The sequence below is a fragment of the Staurois parvus genome, unplaced genomic scaffold (genome assembly GCF_062004578.1).
Source record: "Staurois parvus isolate SC_StPar_1 unplaced genomic scaffold, SC_StPar_1.0 ptg000023l, whole genome shotgun sequence".
Classification (NCBI taxonomy): domain Eukaryota; kingdom Metazoa; phylum Chordata; class Amphibia; order Anura; family Ranidae; genus Staurois; species Staurois parvus.
The window spans coordinates 463072-487214 of record NW_028317819.1 but is presented as its reverse complement, the minus strand read 5'-3'; the positions used below and the strand labels follow the sequence as shown (position 1 = coordinate 487214).

Here is a 24143-nt window from a genome sequence, read left to right as displayed (position 1 = left end):
GCTTGACTGAAAAGCCCTCAGAGTTAGTTCCTTCATCTTTTCTTTCTGCTAGGAAGCTCCATCCATTGAGTGCTTGGACCCAGTATCGCATCAGTAAGTGTTCTCCTTTGTCCTGCCTATCCATTGTTGCAGCAAAGCCAGGCCGCTGCTACGGCAAGAGAGAGTGCACCTAGCAGGCGCAGAGTTTTGAACAAGAAAGACAGCCAAGCACCCAATGGCTGGAGCTTCTCAGCAAGATCGGGCAAAGGAATGCTAACTACAGTTGGTTTCAGCCAGGTTTTGGGGGTTCAGAGACCATATGGCCTACAGGTATAGCAATTACATTGACCATCACTGATACACTGGGTTTTTTGTACCTACTGGGGCCCTAAGGCTTGGTTCACATCTGTTCGGGTGGTGCCACTGTGGGACCCACACAAATACTGGCAGCCGCAACCACCTACATAGAGGATTGTGGGACCTGCAGGTGGGTGCCATTAATCCTAATGGTACTGTACTGGAAATTGCAATCGTAGTGGGAACCTTGGTTCCCGTGGGGGCTGCGATTTAAAAAAGAGTGCAGGGGCTTCTTTCCTGCGTGTCCTTGGGCATGGCAGCCTATTCAAATAAATGGGCAGAGCTGTAACGTCGAGACGTCACGCCGCCGGAGCCTCGAGGAGGTCCAGTGGCCATCTTGGATTCCTATATGGTCAGTGTCTTTCTCTGTATTATTCACTTAATTGGAAGGAATAAATGCGTTTTGAAGCAGTATCACACTATTGGCATCCTTTCTTTGGGCTCTTTGTGAGCTTTCTAACCCACAGAGCTTTATAAGGAGAAAGGCAGAGGTACTGCGGTCGACTCAGAGAGGGGGCTCCAGACCAGGCTGTCAATATCCTTAAATGGACCTCCGGCTGACCACAGAGAGTATATATCTCAAATGCGTGATTTAATTGTGCATCTGGTGAGTGCGTAATTCTATTATTACCTGGCACATCACCATACCATTGGATGTAAAGTGTGGATCACCAACCTCTGAGATCATAACATTGGATCTCCAATTTATCACTTCTTTTTGGACATTTATTTATATTTATCACAATTGTCACTTTATTAAGCACTATTAGTCACCTTTCAGTGACAGTATATAGTGTCATCACAACCACCTTGTCACTTTATGGACATATTAGGTGTCATCATTACATGGTCACTTTATACATAATAGCAGTCATGTTGATTATCATTTGAAACAGTGATTTATTTATATTTTGTTTATATGGTTTTTTGGGGTTATGCTTCCATAACCGCATTAGCACTTTTGATTCATTTTGTACTTTATTGATTTTTATGGTATTCAAGGTTTAGCGCTGCACCTACTATTTATACAAAAGAATGGGCTCTTGTGCCTGCGCAAATTGCGGCCTGCACAGCTGCACGGGTGTGCACCTAGCCTTACCTGGAAAGGCAATTTGGTTGAAAAAGTTAACCTAGCCTTAGTGCAAATGCAATCCGAAAAGCATAGATTCGCATGTAATCTACAAAAGCATTATTTCCAATGCAGGCTGTTCACATACATGCAGGGTGAATTTTATCCGGCCCAAAAAAGGGTGCTCTTCAAGTTTAGTATGGGTGTGGTGTGATTTTCATCGCCTACAATGCCCAGTCCCCTCAGAAATCACATTCAATTTGAACCTGTCACAGCAGGAACTGTGATACTGCACTGTGAAACCACATCAGATTTGCACTGCATCAGTGTGAACTGGCACTTACAGTATATGTAAACCCTTACATATACCCAGTGAAGTGATTGGCCAGGTGATACACAAAGATGAAACAAATCATTCTACGCAAGTTGTACCTATTTATTTGCAATCATCGCTTGTCTAGAGCTGTTCAAATTCCAGAACTTACACAGGATCTCTCAGCTCCAAAAAGCAGGGGGCGGGGAGCTGAAGTTACAACTGTGAGCAAAATTCTGACTGGAGGGAAGAAACACATCCCTACCACACAGCTCACAGGAACAGAGCTGATGCTGTCAATCTGCTGGAGGTCCCTCCCCTGTCACCTTTTTTCTCTTGGTGTCAGGAAAACTTGTCAGAAGTGACTCATGCAAATAGCAGAAGAATGAGGCAGCAGACAGAAATTACATATAGTGCCCTGAATTTTGAGAAATATACACTATAGAGGTATATGCTTTGTTCATATGTCATGTCTGAGGTTTACAACCACTTTAAAGTATTACAGCATCAACATTCTCAAACAAAACTAATTACAACAATACACACCAAGCCTAAGAATATGATCTACAGGGTATTCTCCATATATCCATGTCTCATATATGTATATCACAGGGTAAGTAAACTAGTAGTAGAGAAGTTGTTTGTATTCACTAGTGTGTTGGCTCAGTTTGATCAAGTTTTGATTGCCAGAAAAATGAATGCAACAAGGCCCATGAAGTTTTATCACAGATACACATCACTTAAAAAAAGTACCCATTCACAAGAAAAGAGCAAGAGAAAATACAAAGTCTTTCCAGGCCTATTCTCAGACAACCTTGACATGCCAAGAACCACAGGGAAACATCATTAGTGTCAGAAGAAGAAATGGTGCTTCATCGTCTGTGTCAGTGGAAGGAACAGTGCCCCATTATTGGTGTCAGTGGGAGCAGTAGTGCCCCATCATTGGTATCAGTGTAAAGAATAATGCCCCTTCATAACTGCCAGTGAAATAAATAACTTTTCAACATTTATATCTGTGGGAGGAATGTGTGGGTTGGTTAAAGGCAAGCAAAGGGCCTTATCTGGTCCATGGGCCACAGTTTGGGGACCACTGGTCTATAGTACTCCCCTTCTATCAGGAGATGGTTATGCTGACTGTGCTAGGAAAGTGAAGCAGTTGCTAATTCAGAAGCACACTGCAAGTGAATAAAAAAATATTTGTGGAAGGGAAGAATGCTGTAGGTAAGCATTGAAAATACTTCTATTTTGTGCTTTTACCTGCATTTTATTTAGTTTGGGGACAGGTTTCTTTAAATTGTCCAAGTCACAATTTACAAGAAAAGAGCTAACACAGAGCCTTTCCAGACCAGCCTTCAGACAACTCTTACATGGTAGGTAAATCTAGAATTAAAGAATCATGCCACAATACTCAAATCCAAAGGATAGGTTTATTCCAAATTGTATATATCATTGTATACTCCTCTCCCTTCAACTGGAATTGAAGATATAAAGATAGAAACAAGGCATGTGGACTCAAGAAATAGTGCACATGTTTTACCATCAGTGGCCTGGCACAGCAACAGTGAGCAATTGGTTCATGCCATTGACATACCCTATTATCAAGCTCAGTTGAAGGAGATGAAGTAGATACCCAAAAATGCACTGGCATTCACATACAATATATCTGGTATAAACCTATCTTTTGGACTCGAATATTATGGTGTAGAGAACTGATTCTAAATTTACCTCAATCACATCCCCAGATAACTGTGGAAAATCTTTGGGTGTGCAGAAGCTGAAAACCCATCATCTTGCTGTTGGATGACATCCTTCAACCAAACTGGTTTTCAGCTCCTACTCCTTGATGCCATCACAACTTACGTTCTTTGCCATCACAAGACCATCTTACTGTTGGATGATATCCTCCAACCAAACTGGTTTCCAGCTCCTACTCCTTGATGCCATCACAACTTACGTTCTTTGCCATCACACCATCATCTTACTGTTGGATGACATCCTCCAACCAAACTGGTTTCCAGCTCCTACTCCTTGATGCCATCACAACTTACGTTCTTTGCCATCACAAGATCATCTTACTGTTGGATGACATCCTCCAACCAAACTGGTTTCCAGCTCCTACTCCTTGATGCCATCACAACTTACGTTCTTTGCCATCACAAGACCATCTTACTGTTGGATGACATCCTCCAACCAAACTGGTTTCCAGCTCCTACTCCTTGATGCCATCACAACTTACGTTCTTTGACATCACACCATCATCTTACTGTTGAATGACATCCTCCAACCAAACTGGTTTCCAGCTCCTACTCCTTGATGCCATCACAACTTACGTTCTTTGTCATCACAAGACCATCTTACTGTTTGATGACATCCTCCAACCAAACTGGTTTCCAGCTCCTACTCTTTGATGCCATCACAACTTACGTTCTTTGCTATCACACCATCATCTTACTGTTGGTTGACATCCTCCAACCAAACTGGTTTCCAGCTCCTACTCCTTGATGCCATCATAACCTATGTTCTTTGCCATCACACCACTATCTTACTGCTGGATGACATCCTTCAACCAAACTAATTTCCAGCTACTTTAACCTACTTCTTGATGCCAAACATAATTTCAGGCTAATCTTGATGGGTCTGTACAGGCTATGAGCTCAGCCTGTACAGACCCATCAACCCTCCACACCTTGATGGTTCCCCATGGTCTACTCCCCAGCACAGGCCCATTTGACACACATAAAAATATTCAGTGATGGATGTAGACAATGCAAATTCCTTTCAAGGGAAATCACTGCTTCCAGCCAACCTCCTTCCCATAAGAGAGAGAAAAATGTGACATTTGTAGAAGGGGCTGGTTTATCATGTTGGCGATGGCGATTCCATCATTGATGGTCACTTGGCATCCTAATGATCAGGGGTGCTAGTGGACTATGATAGGGGAAGGGGGGGGGGCACTGACCATCCAGGGGTTCAGTCTGTCTGCACACTTTAGATCCCCATGGGAAAATGTACACATCCCAGCAACATCATACATATATAGACATTGTAAAGTGTATACAGGGGCCAGCAGCAGCACAGCCAGCATCACACCAAACACTACAGACAGGGCAACACACAATGCAAGTTCTCGGCTCTGTGCAATCCAAGTCGGAAACTATTCCATCATGTAGATCTATTTATGACTGCATGCTGGAGCTCTGCTAGCTTCATAGAGAATGCACACATCGGAATGTTATAAAGACATCAGCAGGAAAACACCAGAGACTGCTGGGGGGGAGAAAGTCTGGGAACACTAGAAGAGCACAGAACCAGGGTACACCAAGACATCGGGGAACAATCAGAGATCAAGGTACACTGGGAGATCGGGGTACAGCAGGAGATCGGGGTACAGCAGGAGATCGGGGTACACTGGAGATCGGTGACACACACACACAGACAGAGGAGTGATCTAGCAGGGCTTGCACTAACCTCTCACCCGGGCGTAGCAGCAGCTGCACTGAGACAAGACTTTGCGGAAGAGGTTTTGGCAAGCACAGCCGTGGCGTGGTTTGCCCCCTCTCATTGCTCCCCAGGCATGGCGATGCCGAGCCCCCCGGTCCAGAGCATGCCGGTGATGAGGATGCGCCCCCGCTGTGCCCCCCTGGAGAAGAGGAGCGGGGAGGGACGGAGCGCAGGGAGGAGCGGAGCGCCAACTGATCTCCACTAGAGCCCAGAGACGAGCCAGCTGCTGCCCTAATGCTGGAGAGGAGCTCAGAGCTGTACAGAGCTGTCACTGAGAGCTGAGCTCTAGGAGGAGTCAGTGCGGCTCTTCCATACAGTGCCTCTTCCCCCCATCACTGCTCACTGCACCGATCCCGCACCGACTGATCCCATCCACACACATCACAATCCATACAGTGCCTCCCCATCACTGCACCGATCCCGCACCGACTGATCCCATCCACACACATCACATCACCTTCCATACAGTGCTCTCCCATCACTGCACCGATCCCGCACCGACTGATCCCATCCACACACATCACTATCCATACAGTGCACTCCCATCACTGCACTGATCCCGCACGGACTGATCCCATCCACACACATCACTATCCATACAGTGCCTCCCCATCACTGCACCGATCCCGCACCGACTGATCCCATCCACACACATCACAATCCATACAGTGCCTCCCCATCACTGCACCGATCCCGCACCGACTGATCCCATCCACACACATCACTATCCATACAGTGCCTCCCCATCACTGCACCGATCCCGCACCGACTGATCCCATCCACACACATCACTATCCATACAGTGCCTCTTCCCCCCATCACTGCTCACTGCACCGATCCCGCACCGACTGATCCCATCCACACACATCACAATCCATACAGTGCCTCCCCATCACTGCACCGATCCCGCACCGACTGATCCCATCCACACACATCACTATCCATACAGTGCACTCCCATCACTGCACCGATCCCGCACCGACTGATCCCATCCACACATCACCTTCCATACAGTGCACTCCCATCACTGCACCGATCCCGCACCGACTGATCCCATCCACACACATCACAATCCATACAGTGCCTCCCCATCACTGCACCGATCCCGCACCGACTGATCCCATCCACACACATCACATCACCTTCCATACAGTGCTCTCCCATCACTGCACCGATCCCGCACCGACTGATCCCATCCACACACATCACAATCCATACAGTGCCTCCCCATCACTGCACCGATCCCGCACCGACTGATCCCATACACACACATCACAATCCATACAGTGCCTCCCCATCACTGCACCGATCCCGCACCGACTGATCCCATCCACACACATCACATCACCTTCCATACAGTGCTCTCCCATCACTGCACCGATCCCGCACCGACTGATCCCATCCACACACATCACAATCCATACAGTGCCTCCCCATCACTGCACCGATCCCGCACCGACTGATCCCATCCACACACATCACAATCCATACAGTGCCTCCCCATCACTGCACCGATCCCGCACCGACTGATCCCATCCACACACATCACTATCCATACAGTGCCTCCCCATCACTGCACCGATCCCGCACCGACTGATCCCATACACACACATCACAATCCATACAGTGCCTCCCCATCACTGCACCGATCCCGCACCGACTGATCCCATCCACACACATCACTATCCATACAGTGCACTGCCATCACTGCACCGATCCCGCACCGACTGATCCCATCCACACATCACCTTCCATACAGTGCACTCCCATCACTGCACCGATCCCGCACCGACTGATCCCATCCACACACATCACAATCCATACAGTGCCTCCCCATCACTGCACTGATCCCGCACCGACTGATCCCATCCACACACATCACATCACCTTCCATACAGTGCTCTCCCATCACTGCACCGATCCCACACCGACTGATCCCATCCACACACATCACAATCCATACAGTGCCTCCCCATCACTGCACCGATCCCGCACCGACTGATCCCATCCACACACATCACTATCCATACAGTGCACTCCCATCACTGCACCGATCCCGCACCGACTGATCCCATCCACACATCACCTTCCATACAGTGCACTCCCATCACTGCACCGATCCCGCACCGACTGATCCCATCCACACACATCACAATCCATACAGAGCCTCCCCATCACTACACCGATCCCGCACCGACTGATCCCATCCACACACATCATTATCCATACAGTGCCTCCCCATTACTGCACCGATCCCGCACCGACTGATCCCATCCACACACATCACTATCCATACAGTGCCTCCCCATCACTGCACCGATCCCGCACCGACTGATCCCATCCACACACATCACATCACCTTCCATACAGTGCTCTCCCATCACTGCACCGATCCCGCACCGACTGATCCCATCCACACACATCACAATCCATACAGTGCCTCCCCATCACTGCACCGATCCCGCACCGACTGATCCCATCCACACACATCACTATCCATACAGTGCACTCCCATCACTGCACCGATCCCGCACCGACTGATCCCATCCACACATCACCTTCCATACAGTGCACTCCCATCACTGCACCGATCCCGCACCGACTGATCCCATCCACACACATCACAATCCATACAGTGCCTCCCCATCACTGCACCGATCCCGCACCGACTGATCCCATCCACACACATCACAATCCATACAGTGCCTCCCCATCACTGCACCGATCCCGCACCGACTGATCCCATCCACACACATCATTATCCATACAGTGCCTCCCCATCACTGCACCGATCCCGCACCGACTGATCCCATCCACACACATCACTATCCATACAGTGCCTCCCCATCACTGCACCGATCCCGCACCGACTGATCCCATCCACACACATCACTATCCATACAGTGCCTCCCCATCACTGCACTGATCCCGCACCGACTGATCCCATCCACACACATCACATCACCTTCCATACAGTGCTCTCCCATCACTGCACCGATCCCGCACCGACTGATCCCATCCACACACATCACAATCCATACAGTGCCTCCCCATCACTGCACCGATCCCGCACCGACTGATCCCATCCACACACATCACTATCCATACAGTGCACTCCCATCACTGCAACGATCCCGCACCGACTGATCCCATCCACACATCACCTTCCATACAGTGCACTCCCATCACTGCACCAATCCCGCACAGACTGATCCCATCCACACATCACCTTCCATACTGTGCACTCCCATCACTGCACCGATCCTGCATCGACTGATCCCATCCACACATCACCTTCCATACTGTGCACTCCCATCACTGCACCGATCCCGCACCGACTGATCCCATCCACACACATCACTATCCATACAGTGCACTCCCATCACTGCAACGATCCCGCACCGACTGATCCCATCCACACATCACCTTCCATACAGTGCCTTCCCATCACTGCACCAATCCCGCACCGACTGATCCCATCCACACACATCACAATCCATACAGTGCCTCCCCATCACTGCACCGATCCCGCACCGACTGATCCCATCCACACACATCACATCACCTTCCATACAGTGCTCTCCCATCACTGCACCGATCCCGCACCGACTGATCCCATCCACACACATCACAATCCATACAGTGCCTCCCCATCACTGCACCGATCCCGCACCGACTGATCCCATCCACACACATCACTATCCATACAGTGCACTCCCATCACTGCACCGATCCCGCACCGACTGATCCCATCCACACATCACCTTCCATACAGTGCACTCCCATCACTGCACCGATCCCGCACCGACTGATCCCATCCACACACATCACAATCCATACAGTGCCTCCCCATCACTGCACCGATCCCGCACCGACTGATCCCATCCACACACATCACATCACCTTCCATACAGTGCTCTCCCATCACTGCACCGATCCCACACCGACTGATCCCATCCACACACATCACAATCCATACAGTGCCTCCCCATCACTGCACCGATCCCGCACCGACTGATCCCATCCACACACATCACTATCCATACAGTGCACTCCCATCACTGCACCGTTTCCGCACCGACTGATCCCATCCACACATCACCTTCCATACAGTGCACTCCCATCACTGCACCGATCCCGCACCGACTGATCCCATCCACACACATCACAATCCATACAGTGCCTCCCCATCACTGCACCGATCCCGCACCGACTGATCCCATCCACACACATCACATCACCTTCCATACAGTGCTCTCCCATCACTGCACCGATACCGCACCGACTGATCCCATCCACACACATCACATTCCATACAGTGCCTCCCCATCACTGCACCGATCCCGCACCGACTGATCCCATCCACACACATCACTATCCATACAGTGCACTCCCATCACTGCACCGATCCCGCACCGACTGATCCCATCCACACACATCACTATCCATACAGTGCCTCTTCCCCCCATCACTGCTCACTGCACCAATCCCGCACCGACTGATCCCATCCACACACATCACTATCCATACAGTGCCTCCCCATCACTGCACCGATCCCGCACCGACTGATCCCATTCACACATCACCTTCCATACAGTGCATTCCCATCACTGCACCGATCCCGCGCCAACTGATCCCATCCACACACATCACCTTCCATACAGTGCACTCACATCACTGCACCGATCCCGCACCGACTGATCCCATCCACACACATCACCTTCCACACAGTGCTCTCCCATCACTGCACCGACTGATCCCATCCACACACATCATTATCCATACAGTGCCTCCCCATCACTGCACCGATCCCGCACCGACTGATCCCATCCACACACATCACTATCCATACAGTGCCTCCCCATCACTGCACCGATCCCGCACCAACTGATCCCATCCACACACATCACCTTCCATACAGTGCCTCCCCATCACTGCACCGATCCCGCACCGACTGATCCCATCCACACATCACCTTCCACACAGTGCACGCCCATCACTGCACCGATCCCACACCGACTGATCCCATCCACACACATCACCTTCCACACAGTGCACTCCCATCACTGCACCGATCCCGCACCGACTGATCCCATCCACACACATCACCATCCATACAGTGCCCCCCCATCACTGCACCGATCCCGCACCGACTGATCCCATCCACACACATCACTATCCATACAGTGCCTCCCCATCACTGCACCGATCCCGCACAGACTGATCCCATCCACACATCACCTTCCATACTGTGCACTCCCATCACTGCACCGATCCCGCACCGACTGATCCCATCCACACACATCACTATCCATACAGTGCCTCCCCATCACTGCACCGATCCCGCACAGACTGATCCCATCCACACATCACCTTCCATACTGTGCACTCCCATCACTGCACCGATCCTGCATCGACTGATCCCATCCACACATCACCTTCCATACTGTGCACTCCCATCACTGCACCGATCCCGCATCGACTGATACCATCCACACATCACCTTCCATACAGTGCACTTCCATCACTGCACCGATCCCGCACCGACTTATCCCATCCACACATCACCTTCCATACAGTGCACTCCCATCACTGCACCGATCCCGCACCGACTTATCCCATCCACACACATTACATTACATTACATTACATTGAGTTTATATAGCGCCAAAGGGTTTGCTCAGCGCTGTACAATAGAGGGGGGGACAATACATGAAACATTACAGCAGCTACGAACAGCACACGAGGGGTAAGAGGGCCCTACTCTTTCGAGCGTACAATCTGGGAACATCACTATCCATACAGTGCTTCCCCATCACTGCACCGATCCCGCACCAACTGATCCTATCCACACATCACCTTCCATACAGTGCACTCCCATCACTGCACCGATCCCGCACCGACTGATCCCATCCAAACATCACCTTCCATACAGTGCACTCAAATCACTGCACCGATCCCACACCGACTGATCCCATCCACACACACCACTATCCATACAGTGCCTCCCCATCACTGCACCGATCCCGCATCGACTGATACCATCCACACATCACCTTCCATACAGTGCACTCCCATCACTGCACCGATCCCGCACCGACTTATCCCATCCACACACATCACTATCCATACAGTGCCTCCCCATCACTGCACCGATCCCGCACCGACTGATCCCATCCACACATCACCTTCCATACAGTGCACTCCCATCACTGCACCGATCCCGCACCGACTTATCCCATCCACACACATCACCTTACATACAGTGTCCCCCCATAACTGCACCGATCCCGCACCGACTGATCCCATCCACACACATCACCTTCCATACAGTGTCCCCCCCTCCCCATAACTGCACCGATCCCACACCAACTGATCCCATCCACACACATCACCTTCGATACAGTGCCCACCCCATCACTGCACTGATCCCACGCTGACTGATCTCATCCACACACATCACCTTCCATACAGTGCCCCCCCCCCCCCCATCACTGCACCGATCCCTCACCGACTTATCCCATCCACACACATCACCTTCCATACAGTGTCCCCCCACATCACTGCACTGATCCCTCACTGACTTATCCCATCCACACACATCACCTTCCATACAGTGTCCCCCCATCACTGCACCGATCCCTCACTGACTTATCCCATCCACACACATCACCTTCCATACAGCTCCCCCCCCACCCGACCCCATCACTGCACCGATCCCGCACTGACATCCAGTCCACACACATCACCTTCCATACAGTGTCCCCCCTCCCATCACTGCACCGATCCCGCACCAACTTATCTCATCCACACTCCACACACATCACATTCCATACAGTGCCCCCCCCCCACCCACCCCCATCATTGCACAGATCCCGCACAGACATCCCGTCCACACACATCACCTACCATACAGTGTGTCCCCCCCATCACTGCACTGATCCAATCCACATACATCACCTTCCATATAGTGCCCCCACCACCATCACTGCACCAGTCCAGCACCGACTTATCCCATCCACACACGTCACCTTCCATACAGTGTCACCCCACATCACTGCACTGATCCCGCACCGACATATCCCATCCACACACATCTCCTTTCTCACAGTGCCTCCCCCCCCAATCACTGCACCGATCCCATCCACACAGCACCTCTTTACAGTGCCCCCCCATCACTGCACTGATCCCGCACCAACTTATCCCATCCACACACATCTGCTTCCATACAATGCCCCCCCCCCCCATCACAGCAGCGATCCCATCCACACACATCACCTTCGATACAGTGACCCCCATCACTGCACCGATCCCGCACCAACTTATCCCATCCACACATATCACCTTTCATACAGTGCCCCCCCCCCCATCACTGCACTGCTCCCATCCACATACATCACCTTCCATACAGTGCCCACCATCACTGCATGATCCCATCCACACACATCACCTTCCATACAGTGCCCCCCATCACTGCACCGATCCCATACCAACTTATCCCATCCACACACATCACCTTCCATACAGTGACCCCCCCACCCACCACTGCTCCGATCCGATCCCACACCAACTATCCCATCCACACACATCACCTTCCAAACAGTGCCCCCCCCCCCTTCACTGCACCGATCCCATCCACACACATCACCTTCCATACAATGCCCCCATCACTGCACCGATCCCATCCACACACATCACCTTCCATACAGTGCCACTGGACTGATCCCGCACCAACTTATCCCATCCACACACATCACCTTCCATATAGTGCCCCCCATCACTGCACCGATCCCGTACCAACTTATCCCATCCACACATCACCTTCCATACAGTGCCCCCCCATCACTGCTCTGATCCCACACCGACTGATCCCATCCACACACATCACCTTCCAAACAGTGCCCCCCATCCCATCACTGCACTGATCCCATCCACACACATCACCTTCCATACAGTGCCCCCTCATCACTGCACCAGTCCTGCACTGACTCATCTTATCCACACACATCACCTTCCATACAGTGCCCCCCCATCACTGCACCGATGAGCCCATGCCATAACTCTGCCTGCATCATCATGCACAGGTGGCCAGGGAGGACTGGTAGATGTAGTGGCCATGGTGACCCTTGGAATTATGGACATAACAGGGAGATCAGGGGGATCTATGAAGTGACCAGAAGTTCAGGGAAGTGGTATACAGGTAGCCATAGGCTGCATGTTTAAATACTGTGAGTGCTTCTGAACGTTTTTTTTAGCACTTACCATACAGTGTGCCCCTCCCATCACTGCACTGATCCCATCCACATACATCACCTTCCATACAGTGCCCCCACCACCATCACTGCACCAGTCCAGCACCTACTTATCCCATCCACACACATCACCCTCCATACAGTCCCCCCCCATCCCCCCACATCACTGCACTGATCCCGCACCGACTTACGGACTGGTAGGTGTAGTGGCCATGGTGACCCTTGGAATTATGGACATAACAGGGAGATCAGGGGATCTATGAAGTGACCATAAGTTCAGGGAAGTGGTATACAGGTAGCCATAGGCTGCATGTGTGAATACTGTGAGTGTTCCTGAATGGGGTTTTTTTAGCACCTACCATACAGTTTGTCCCCCCCCCCATCACTGCACTGATCCCATCCACATACATCACCTTCCATACAGTGCCCCCACCACCATCACTGCACCAGTCCAGCACCGACTTATCCCATCCACACACATCACCTTCCATACAGTGTCCCCCCCAATCACTGCACTGATGCCGCACCGACTTATCCCATCACACACATCACTTTTCTCACAGTGCCCCCCCCCCAATCACTGCTCCGATCCCATCCACACACAACACCTTCCTTACAGTGCCCCCCCCCCCATCACTGCACTGATCCCGCACCAACTTATCCCATCCACACACATCACCTTCCATACAATGCCCCCCCCATCACAGCACCGATCCCATCCACACACATCAGCTATATTCTTCTGTTTGAATAATCCATACACCTGTAATACTGCTATGGCCAAGGCATAAGTACTATTTAATAAACTGGAAAGGTAAAATTGCACTCAGTGCCAGGATGAGGTCATCCAGCGTCCAGTGTGAAAATGGTGAATTGCACCCCCCATTAGGTAGAGCCCCCAGTAGGGCCCCCTTTACATTAGGTGTGCCCGAGTAGATTTCCCCTTTTACATCAGATGTGGCCCAGTAGAGTTCCCCTTTACATTAGGTGTGCCCCAGTAGAGTTCCTCTTTTACATCAGGTGTCCTCAGTAGAGCCCACCTTTACATTATGTATCCCCATGAGTCTCCCTTTACATCAGCTGTCCCCAGTAGAGTCTAATTTTACATCAGACCTCCCCAGTAGAGTCCCCCTTTACATCAGGTGTCCCCAGTAGAGTCCCCCTTTACATCCGGTGTCCCCAGTAGAGTCCCCCTTTGCATCAGTAGAGTCCCTCTTTACATCAGGTGTCCCCATGCTTCTGAGTTCAGGTCCCCCCCCTTGCCCCCTTGTACTGGCGGATAGATACCCATAGTGTCTCCTTCCTCTCTCCAGTCATGTGACATGTTACATGACAGAGGGAGTGAGGACAAAGGACACAGTCTGTCCTCCTTCCTTAGTACCGCACGGAGACTGAGGACAGTTCTCTCTCTCAGTGCCAGCTCTTATTTGCCCCATGCAGGCTGGAGAGAGGAGAAAGCCGAATCCTCCCTTCTGCAGCAGCTATCGGCCGCTTCTCCTTTCAGCAGGAGTGACACTGCAGTCACTCCTGTCAGTAAGGAGCGGAACGAGTGGCCAACTCAGCAGCGCCCAGGGCAGGTATTCTCTTGGCCCCCCCTCCTTGTCCTGGCCCTGATTGTACTTACAAAAAAACACCAGACCACAACCGGCAGATAGATGCTGAATACACTGTCACTAGGAAGCCAGCATTCTGGAACCGTTTTTGTTTTCCCCTAGCCTAGTAAAAGGCTACCATAGTACCTCATTCTCAGCTCCGATGAAGAGGTATGAGAGCCAAAAAATGTTAGTAGAGTTACTCTACCTACCTACCATGTAATTATACCCAGGGTTCAAGTCCATTCCTCACTTGCTATACTTTGGGAATGTTCTTGTACATGTCCACCCCATGGTTGCTGTATTGTTCACTCCAGAACATTCAATCTCTGATCACATCTCTTATCTTCTGATGCTGGCTTCCTAGCAGAAGAGTCTTCAGCATCTGTTGGTGTGACCCGGTGTTCCACTGGAGGTATTTTTACCTGTGATATCCTCTGAACAAGCCACTTTATCACTTTAGCAAGGAACATATACCCCACATTAATAATAACTGTATGCTACCAAAATTATTGTGCGCTGTAAATTGCCTCCAGCATTGTTCCTGTTTCTTCTTGCTGGAGGCTGTTGCCTTTTTGCTGAAGCCCAGAGCCCCTGAGAAGCAGTAAATCTTTAGGCTTTCAGCAGATCGGCCTCTACAAATTCGGCAGGGCACCGAACCAAATAGCTGTGGCTAGGGAAATCCCCACCCCCTAACTGCAGTGGGAATTCTGGTGACATCATTGACCACATATGGCCATACAGAGGATACCTCTATTGAGTTAGTACTTACTAGTACTGAAAGCTGTTATCTGACTGCTTGTGCTTTTACTTCTGTGTTTACCACTGTTTAGAACCTAAGAAGTAGTAAAGGTAAATGGGAAAAATCTTCAAGAGGATGATTGTTTTGACCCTTGAAGGCTTGCAGCAGCGCACTTGAATGGGTTGTTTGGTGGCAGTACTAACCGCCAAATGCAACGTGGGATGTTATTTTTGCTATGGCATGTGTACCACAGCCACAAAATTAGCTTAAGGTGGGTAGTCACGGAGGGCTGTAAAACTGCAATTCAACCGCCTAATTTTACCACACCTTGGCCGCAAGTGTACATAAGGTATTATGGTGCCGAAAGTTATGAGCCTACAGAGTTCAAGTGATAAAAAGCCCTGAAAATATACATAAAGTGAGTCAGTATAGAGCGGGAAAGGGTTAGACATACCATTTGTTGAGACTGTGCAGCAGCTCAAGGGGCCCCTGGAACCAAGGGGTCTATTTTTATTAGATGTGGGTCAGAATGGCACTGGGATCCCTCTCTGCTATTACATAAACTTAGAAACTGCTCGCTTCTATCTAGCTGTCAATAAATGCCCTGTAAATAAGGCTGATGTACTAAAGGAACTGAGGATGTTCATGCAATAACTTTGAAGATTCACTTTCATATCCACTCAATTAAAAAGCAAATCCCTGTCTTCTTATTTCTTCTGTACATGACTGCTTGAAGCTTTCCGGTGTGGCGGGACCCTTACATGAATTATACCCAATGCATTGTGGTCCTCCAAATTATTTTGCTTTAGTATTCTTCATAGTACTAGTGCTTTACCAGACATCTGTTCCTCCTACAGTAGGCCTGGAATCTTCTAGCTGTACACAAGGATCGGAAAGTTAGGAAATAGTATAAATAGCATGTGACTGCTTCATCACTAAAAAGGGCCTACACAGCATTCATCACATCGGGTTATGGCAGGCATGGAGTATTCGCATGGCTCTGACTCTATTATGAGATGCATTACCAGTGGTGGCTCCATGCTGGTTTTGTTTAGAAGCAGTGTCATTCTTTTATTGCTCCTATTTATTTGTTTTTGGCTAAATTGTATCTTATGTATGAAAGGAATGTTCCGTGTTTATATGGTTCTGAGTGTTGTACATTCTAAGTTTGGTGATTACTATGTGTTTAGTTTTTTTCTTCTCATTAGTCCTTTCATTAAATTACAGTCTATGCTTTCACGGATTAAAAATACAGCTACATCTTCAAATGTTATTTGTTTACTGCAGACCAGAAAAACTATTCATCATCCATAGTTCCCAGAAAAGCTATGCAGCATCCATAATTACCAGAAAAACTATGCAGCATCCATAGTTACCAGAAAAAAACTATGCAGCATCCATAGTTACCATAAAAACTATACAGCATCCATAGTTACCATAAAAACTATACAGCATCCATAGTTACCAGAAAAAAACTATGCAGCATCCATAGTTACCATAAAAACTATACAGCATCCATAGTTACCAGAAAAAAACTATACAGCATCCATAGTTACCAGAAAAACTATACAGCATCTATAGTTACCAGAAAAAAACTATGCAGCATCCATAGTTACCATAAAAACTATACAGCATCCATAGTTACCAGAGAAAAACTGCAGCATCCATAGTTACCAGAAAAACTATACAGCATCCATAGTTACCAGAAAAACTATGCAGCATCCATAGTTACCAGAAAAACTATACAGCATCCATAGTTACCATAAAAACTATGCAGCATCCATAGTTACCAGAAAAAAACTATGCAGCATCCATAGTTACCATAAAAACTATGCAGCATCCATAGTTACCAGAAAAGCTATGCAGCATCCATAGTTACCAGAAAAGCTATGCAGCATCCATAGTTACCAGAAAAGCTATGCAGCATCCATAATTACCAGAAAAGCTATGTAGCATCCATAATTACCAGAAAAACTATGCAGCATCCATAGTTACCAGAAAAGCTATGCAGCATCCATAGTTACCAGAAAAGCTATGCAGCACCCATAAGTACCAGAAAAACTATGCAGCATCCACAGTTACCAGAAAAAAACTATGCAGCATCCATAGTTACCAGAAAACCTATTCAGCATTCATAGTTACCAGAAAACTATGCAGCATCCATAATTACCAGAAAAACTATGCAGCATCTATAGTTACCAGAAAAGCTATGCAGCACCCATAATTACCAGAAAAACTATGCAGCATCCATAGTTACCAGAAAAACTAAGCAGCATCCACAGTTACCAGAAAAACTATGCAGAATCCATAGTTACCAGAAAAACTATGCAGCATCTATAGTTACCAGAAAAAACTATGCAGCATCCATAGTTTCCAATGCCTACTTTTCCACCCATTGCAAGCTCCAACATATGTACCAAAATTGAAAAGTGAACTTCTAAGTCTGTTTAAATGGTCAGTTCACCCAACATGATATTTCACTAGGAGGAGTTTGGTTGGCTAAACCTGTGATGTCTCTTAAAAAGCCCATAGGTGAGATCCCTGTCATAAAGCCTAACTCCAGCTTTGTTATCACTTTACTTAGTTTGCGTCAAGTTGGTCCAAATGAACTATTTCTTTTTCTAGCATATGCAATTTTTGTCAGCATTGTATAAACTGGATGTAGCATCATCTACATATAATATACAGTACAGTGCAGTGTTATGGCAGCGGTATGGAAACTTTCTGTCCCGTTCCTGGAACAACATCTAATTTGGCTGAGCAGTGCTCAGCCATTCACAGGAAGCTTTGTATTTTTATCAGTGAATGCAAGGCTTCCTCTGAATGGCTGAGGCAGACGTCATCTGCCTGCCCGAAGCCAATCAATCAATTTTGTTCTGGGAGTGGGATGGAAAGTACCTGTACCACTGCCGAAAGTGCACTGTATACTGTATGTAGTTGCATGCCACTTAGTGTTTATGCAGTGCTGACAGCGGCAACACATATTGGTAAGGCTCCGTTTACATCTAGGTGTTTTGTATCATGGGCAAAATCACAGCAATTCTGTTCGCAATCTCAAAGCGCTCTGCAAAACTGACAATTCGCACCACACTTGTTCAGATGCCATTCATTTTCAATGGCAACTAAAGTGCGATTCTGCCCGCGATCCCAAAGTGCTCTGCAAAACTGACAAATCGTACTAACTTGTTCAGGTGCCATTCATTTTCAATGGCACCTAAAGTGCGATTCTGCCCGCGATCCAAAGTGCTCTGCAAAACTGACAAATCGCACACACTTGTTCAGGTGCCATTCATTTTCAATGGCACCTAAAGTGCGATTCCGCTGCACGACAAAGTGCATCTAGCAAAGGTTGTGGCCCAAAAATGAGCAGGAGCTTCTTTTGAGCTGACGAGCTTCCCATGATGTGGTGTGCAAGATTGCAGCGTGATTTATCGTGCAACAATTGTGGCAGAATCACACTGTGTTTTAGGTGCCATTGAAAATGAATGGCACCTGGTCAAGCAAGGTGTGATTTGTCAGTTTTGCAGAGAATTTTGGGATTGCAGGCAGAAATACCTAGATGTGAATGGAGCATATAGGAAATAGCTTATGTAGGCCAGCTTGGCCCAAACAAACTATTTAAAGTGATAACAAAGCTGGAGTTAGGCTTTAAGGTGGAAGTAAAGACAAATCCTAACTAACTCTAAACCTACTATCAGCCACATTCTAAGCCTAATCTATCTAGCCCTGTAGAAAAGAAAAGAAAAAAATTACTATATTTACAAGTTCCGGTCCAGTCCCATACTGAGCTGTCAGCAGCAGCTTCAGCATGTAGGTATGTGCAGGAGAGGCAGGCCCAACGGAAGACCCATAGTAATTCTGTGGGTGACGTCACAACCCAGGTATTTCCCAGCCATTGTCAGCTTTCTCCTGCACACAGAGGGCACCACTGGAGACCAGATCAGAGTGGCTACAGAACAGGTAAGTATAGCGATTTTTCCATTACAGGGCTAGATACAGTAGATTAGGCATAGAATGTAGCTGAGAGTAGGTTAAGGCCCCATACACACCTGAGTATAGCATTTTTGTGCATTTTTTAATGTGTTTTGTAACGTTTTTTATGCTTGTTTGCAAACGTTTATTACGCAATTTGCTCAGGTGTTTTGGGGATTTTTGAGTTCTGGTATTTTTGTATTAGCTAACAGAAAAAAAAATCATCTGTGCCATCAATTGTGGCCATGTTTTGCCATGCCAAAAAAAGTGCACAAAATGCACGTTTCCATGTATTTCTATGGGAATGAAAATGCGCCAAAAATGCATCGGTCTGCCCTAATGGATCTACAAAAGTTGCTCCAAAATTTTTTTGAGCTTCAGGCATCTTGGAGTGGAGATGTGAACCATTCCCATAGGGTAATGTTGATTTTTTTTCTCCCTGAGAGTTTTGGAGCTTCGAACCTTGCGCTACAAAATGCTCAGGTATGATTGGGGCCTTGGAGTTAGTTAGGATTTGCCTTTACTTCCACTTTAGGTTGATCATAGACACTTTGAATTTGCCTTGTTCAGTTCATCCAGAAATCCATCAATCCCCTAGATCACACTAAACTATTGCTTTCAGCATCCGATTGTATGCAAGTGCTGTCTAACCAAGAGGTTTTGAATCCACTTCTTCCATAAAAGCCACTTAAATAATCGACTTTTGTAGGGGGATGGGGTGCGGACAGGCCCACCCACAGCTCGAATTATGGCTGATTTAGTAGGAATTATCTGAATGTTATGCATTGTCTTACCCATTTTTGTTTCCGGCTTTATTACAGCCCACCTAAGGGAAATTCCACTTCTGCTATATTCACCTAGTGCAAATTGAATCTAATACCACCCAACAGGTACTATTGTAATGACACTTGCTTGTGTACAGATTCTAGGAAATCAAGCACTGAGATTTCCCTCACGGAGCCCACTGAGAGATATAGGATGATCTAAATTGGGTTACATTTCCAGCATCCACCAAAAGCTTTGATACCACGGTTGGGTAGATCTTAGGCTGTGACAACTACATCCTCTCAGTTTTGCTTTAAAAAAGTGTGTTTACCTTGTAAGACAACTCATTCAGTTTAAGATATGCAAGGCAAAAACTGGTGTGTGTGTGTGTGTGTGTGTGTGTGTGTGTGTGTGTGTGTGTGTGTGTGTGTGTGTGTGTGTGTATGTGCGTGTGAATATATACAGTTGTGTTCAAAATAATAGCAGTGATTCTGTGTAATTGAATCACTCATTGAAAGGGGCATGTTCAAAATAATAGCAGTGTGGAGTTCTATTAGTGAGGTCATTCATTCTTTGAAAAACAGGTGACAATTATTGCCCTTATTTAAGGAAGGAAGGCAGCAAATGTTGTACATGCTGGTTACAGTGCATTTCTCTCTGAAATTCTGAGGAAAATGGGTCGTTCCAGACATTGTTCAGAAGAACAGCGTACCTTGATTAAAAAGTTGATTGGAGAGGGGAAACATATAAAGAAGTGCAGAAAATGATAGGCTGCTTAGCTAAAATGATCGCAAATGCTTTAAAATGGCAACCAAAACCTGAAAGATGTGGAAGAAAGCGAAAAACTACCATTCGAATGGATAGAAGAATAGCCAAAATGGCAAGGACTCAGCCAACAATCAGCTCCAGGAAGATCAAAGAAGGTCTAAAGTTACCTGGGAGTTCTGTTACAATTAGAAGACGCCTATGTGAAGCCAAGCTATCTGCAAGAAGCCCCCGCAAAGTCCCACTGTTGAAAAAAAGACATGTGCTGAAGAGGTTACAATTTGCCAAAGAGCACATTGACTGGCCTAAAGAGAAATGGCGCAACATTTTGTGGACTGATGAAGTAAGATTGTTCTTTTTGGGTCTAGTGGCCGGAGACAGTTTGTCAGACGACCCCCAAACACTGAATTCAAGCCACAGTACACTGTAAAGACAGTGAAGCATGGTTGAGCAAGCATCATGATATGGGGATGTTTCTCATACTACGGTGTTGGGCCTATTTATCGCATACCAGGGATCATGGATCAGTTTGAATACATCAGAATAATTGAAGAGGTCATACTGCCTTATGCTGAAGAGGAAATGCCCTTGAAATGGGTGTTCCAACAAGACAACGACCCCAAACACACCAGTAAACATGCAACATCTTGGTTCCAGACCAACAAGATTGACGTTATGGAGTGGCCAGCCAAATCCCCGGATCTTAATCCAATAGAAAACTTGTGGGGTGACATCACAAATGCAGTTTCTGAGGCAAAACCAAGAAATAGAGAAGAACTGTGGAATGTAGTCCAATCATCCTGGGCTGGAATACCTGTTCACAGGTGCCAGAAGTTGGTTGACTCCATGCAACACAGATGTACAGCAGTTCTCAGAAACAGTGCTTATACAACTAAATATTCATTAAGTGATTCAAAGAAAAGCAAAATCTTCAAACATTTTTCAGTTTATATAGTGAATGTTTAAGTTTGTAAAGAAGAATACAAACACTGCTATTTTTTTGAACAGTCTAATATTCACTTTTCTTCAATTTTTTTAGAGGAACAACACAAATTTGATATGTTTTTTGTAGTGTTCCCAATGCATTTGTGTGTATGGAAATAAAAGCTATTAGAAGGATTTTGAGCTTTATTCACTTTTTTCAACACACTGCTATTATTTTGAACACAACTGTGTATATATATATATATATATATATATATACATATATATATATATATATATATATATATATATATATATATATATATATATATATACAGTTGCAAGAAAAAGTATGTGAACCCCTTGGGATTACGTGGAGTTTTGCATGAATTGGGCATAAAATGTGCTCTGAACGTCATCTAAGTCACAACAATAGAAGAACACAGTCTGCTGAACATAATACTACACAAACATTAGATGTTGCCATGGTTTAATTGCACATAACATGTAAACATTCACAGTGCAGGAAGGAAAAAGTATGTGAGGCCCTAGCTTAATGACTTCTCCCAGAGCTAATTGGAGCCAGGAGTGAGCCAACCTTGACTCCAATCAGTGTGATGATATTGGATGTGTTGCTGACAGCTGTCCTGCCCTTAAAAAACACACACCTGTTTTGGGTTTACTGGTTTCAAGAAGCACTGTCTGATGTGAACCATGCCTCGCAGAAAAGATCTCTCAGAAGACCTACGATCAAGAATTGTTGACTTGCATGAAGCTGGAAAGGGTTACAAAAGGATCTCCAAAAGCCTTGATGTTCATGTGTCCACGGTAAAACAGACTGTCTACAAATGGAGAAAGTTTAGCACTGTTGCTACTCTCCCTAGGCGTGGTCGTCCTGTAAAAATGACTGCAAGAGCACAGCGCAGAATGCTGCATGAGGTAAAGAAGAATCCCAGAGTGTCAGCTAAAGACCTACAGAAATCTCTGGCACATGCTAACATTTTTGTTGACACATCTACAATAAGGAAAACATTAAACAAGAATGGAATACATGGGAGGACACCACGGAGGAAGCCATTGCTATCCAAAAAGAATATTGCAGCACGTTTGAAGTTTGCAAAAGACCACCTGGATGTTCCATAGCACTACTGGCAAAATATACTGTGGACAGATGAAACCAAGATTGAGTTGTTTGGGAAGAACACACAACACTATGTGTGGAGAAAAAAAAGCACAGCACACCAACATCAAAACCTCATTCCCACTGTAAAACATCGTGGAGGGAGCATCATGGTTTGGGGCTGCTTTGCTGCCTCAGGGCCTGGACGGATTGTTGTCATTGATGGGAAAATGAATTCCAGAGTTTATCAAGACATTTTGCAGGAAAACGTACGCCCATCTGTCCTCCAACTGAAGCAGAGGATGGGTGATGCAACAGGACAATGACCCAAAGCATACAAGTAATTCAACAAAACAATGGCTGCAACAGCACAGAATACGCCTTCTGGAGTGGCCCAGTCAGAGTCCTGACCTCAACCCGATTGAAATGCTGTGGCATGCCCTTAAGAGAGCAATTCACACCAGACATCCCAAGAATATTGCTACACTGAAACAGTTTTGTGAAGAGGAGTGGTCTAAAATTACTCCAGATCATTGTGCAGGTCTGATCTTCAACTACAAGAAACGTTTGGTTGAGGTTATTGCTGCCAAAGGAGGGTCAACCAGTTATTAAGTCCAAAGGTTCATATACTTTTTCCTCCCTGCACTGTGAATGTTTACATGTTATGTGCAATTAAACCATGGCAACATCTAATGTTTGTGTAGTATTATGTTCAGCAGACTGTGTTCTTCTATTGTTGTGACTTAGATGACGTTCAGAGCACATTTTATGCCCAATTCATGCAAAACTCCA

At 47.1% G+C, this 24143-nt stretch overlaps 1 protein-coding gene across 2 annotated transcripts in view; it reads right to left on the bottom strand.

The window, feature by feature from the left end:
* Window positions 1-24143, bottom strand: part of ARHGEF25 (Rho guanine nucleotide exchange factor 25) — a 429432-nt gene that overhangs the window by 262536 nt on the left and 142753 nt on the right. Inside the window, exon 1 of one of the 2 annotated variants that reach the window (XM_089692601.1) lies at window positions 5187-5503. The exons of the other annotated variant lie outside the window; for it this stretch is intronic. Within the exon in view, the coding sequence (XP_089548727.1) occupies window positions 5187-5280 (94 nt within the window). The 5' untranslated portion in view covers window positions 5281-5503. Of the gene's footprint in view, window positions 1-5186; window positions 5504-24143 lie in introns of those variants that run through there. 2 annotated transcript variants of the gene reach the window in all.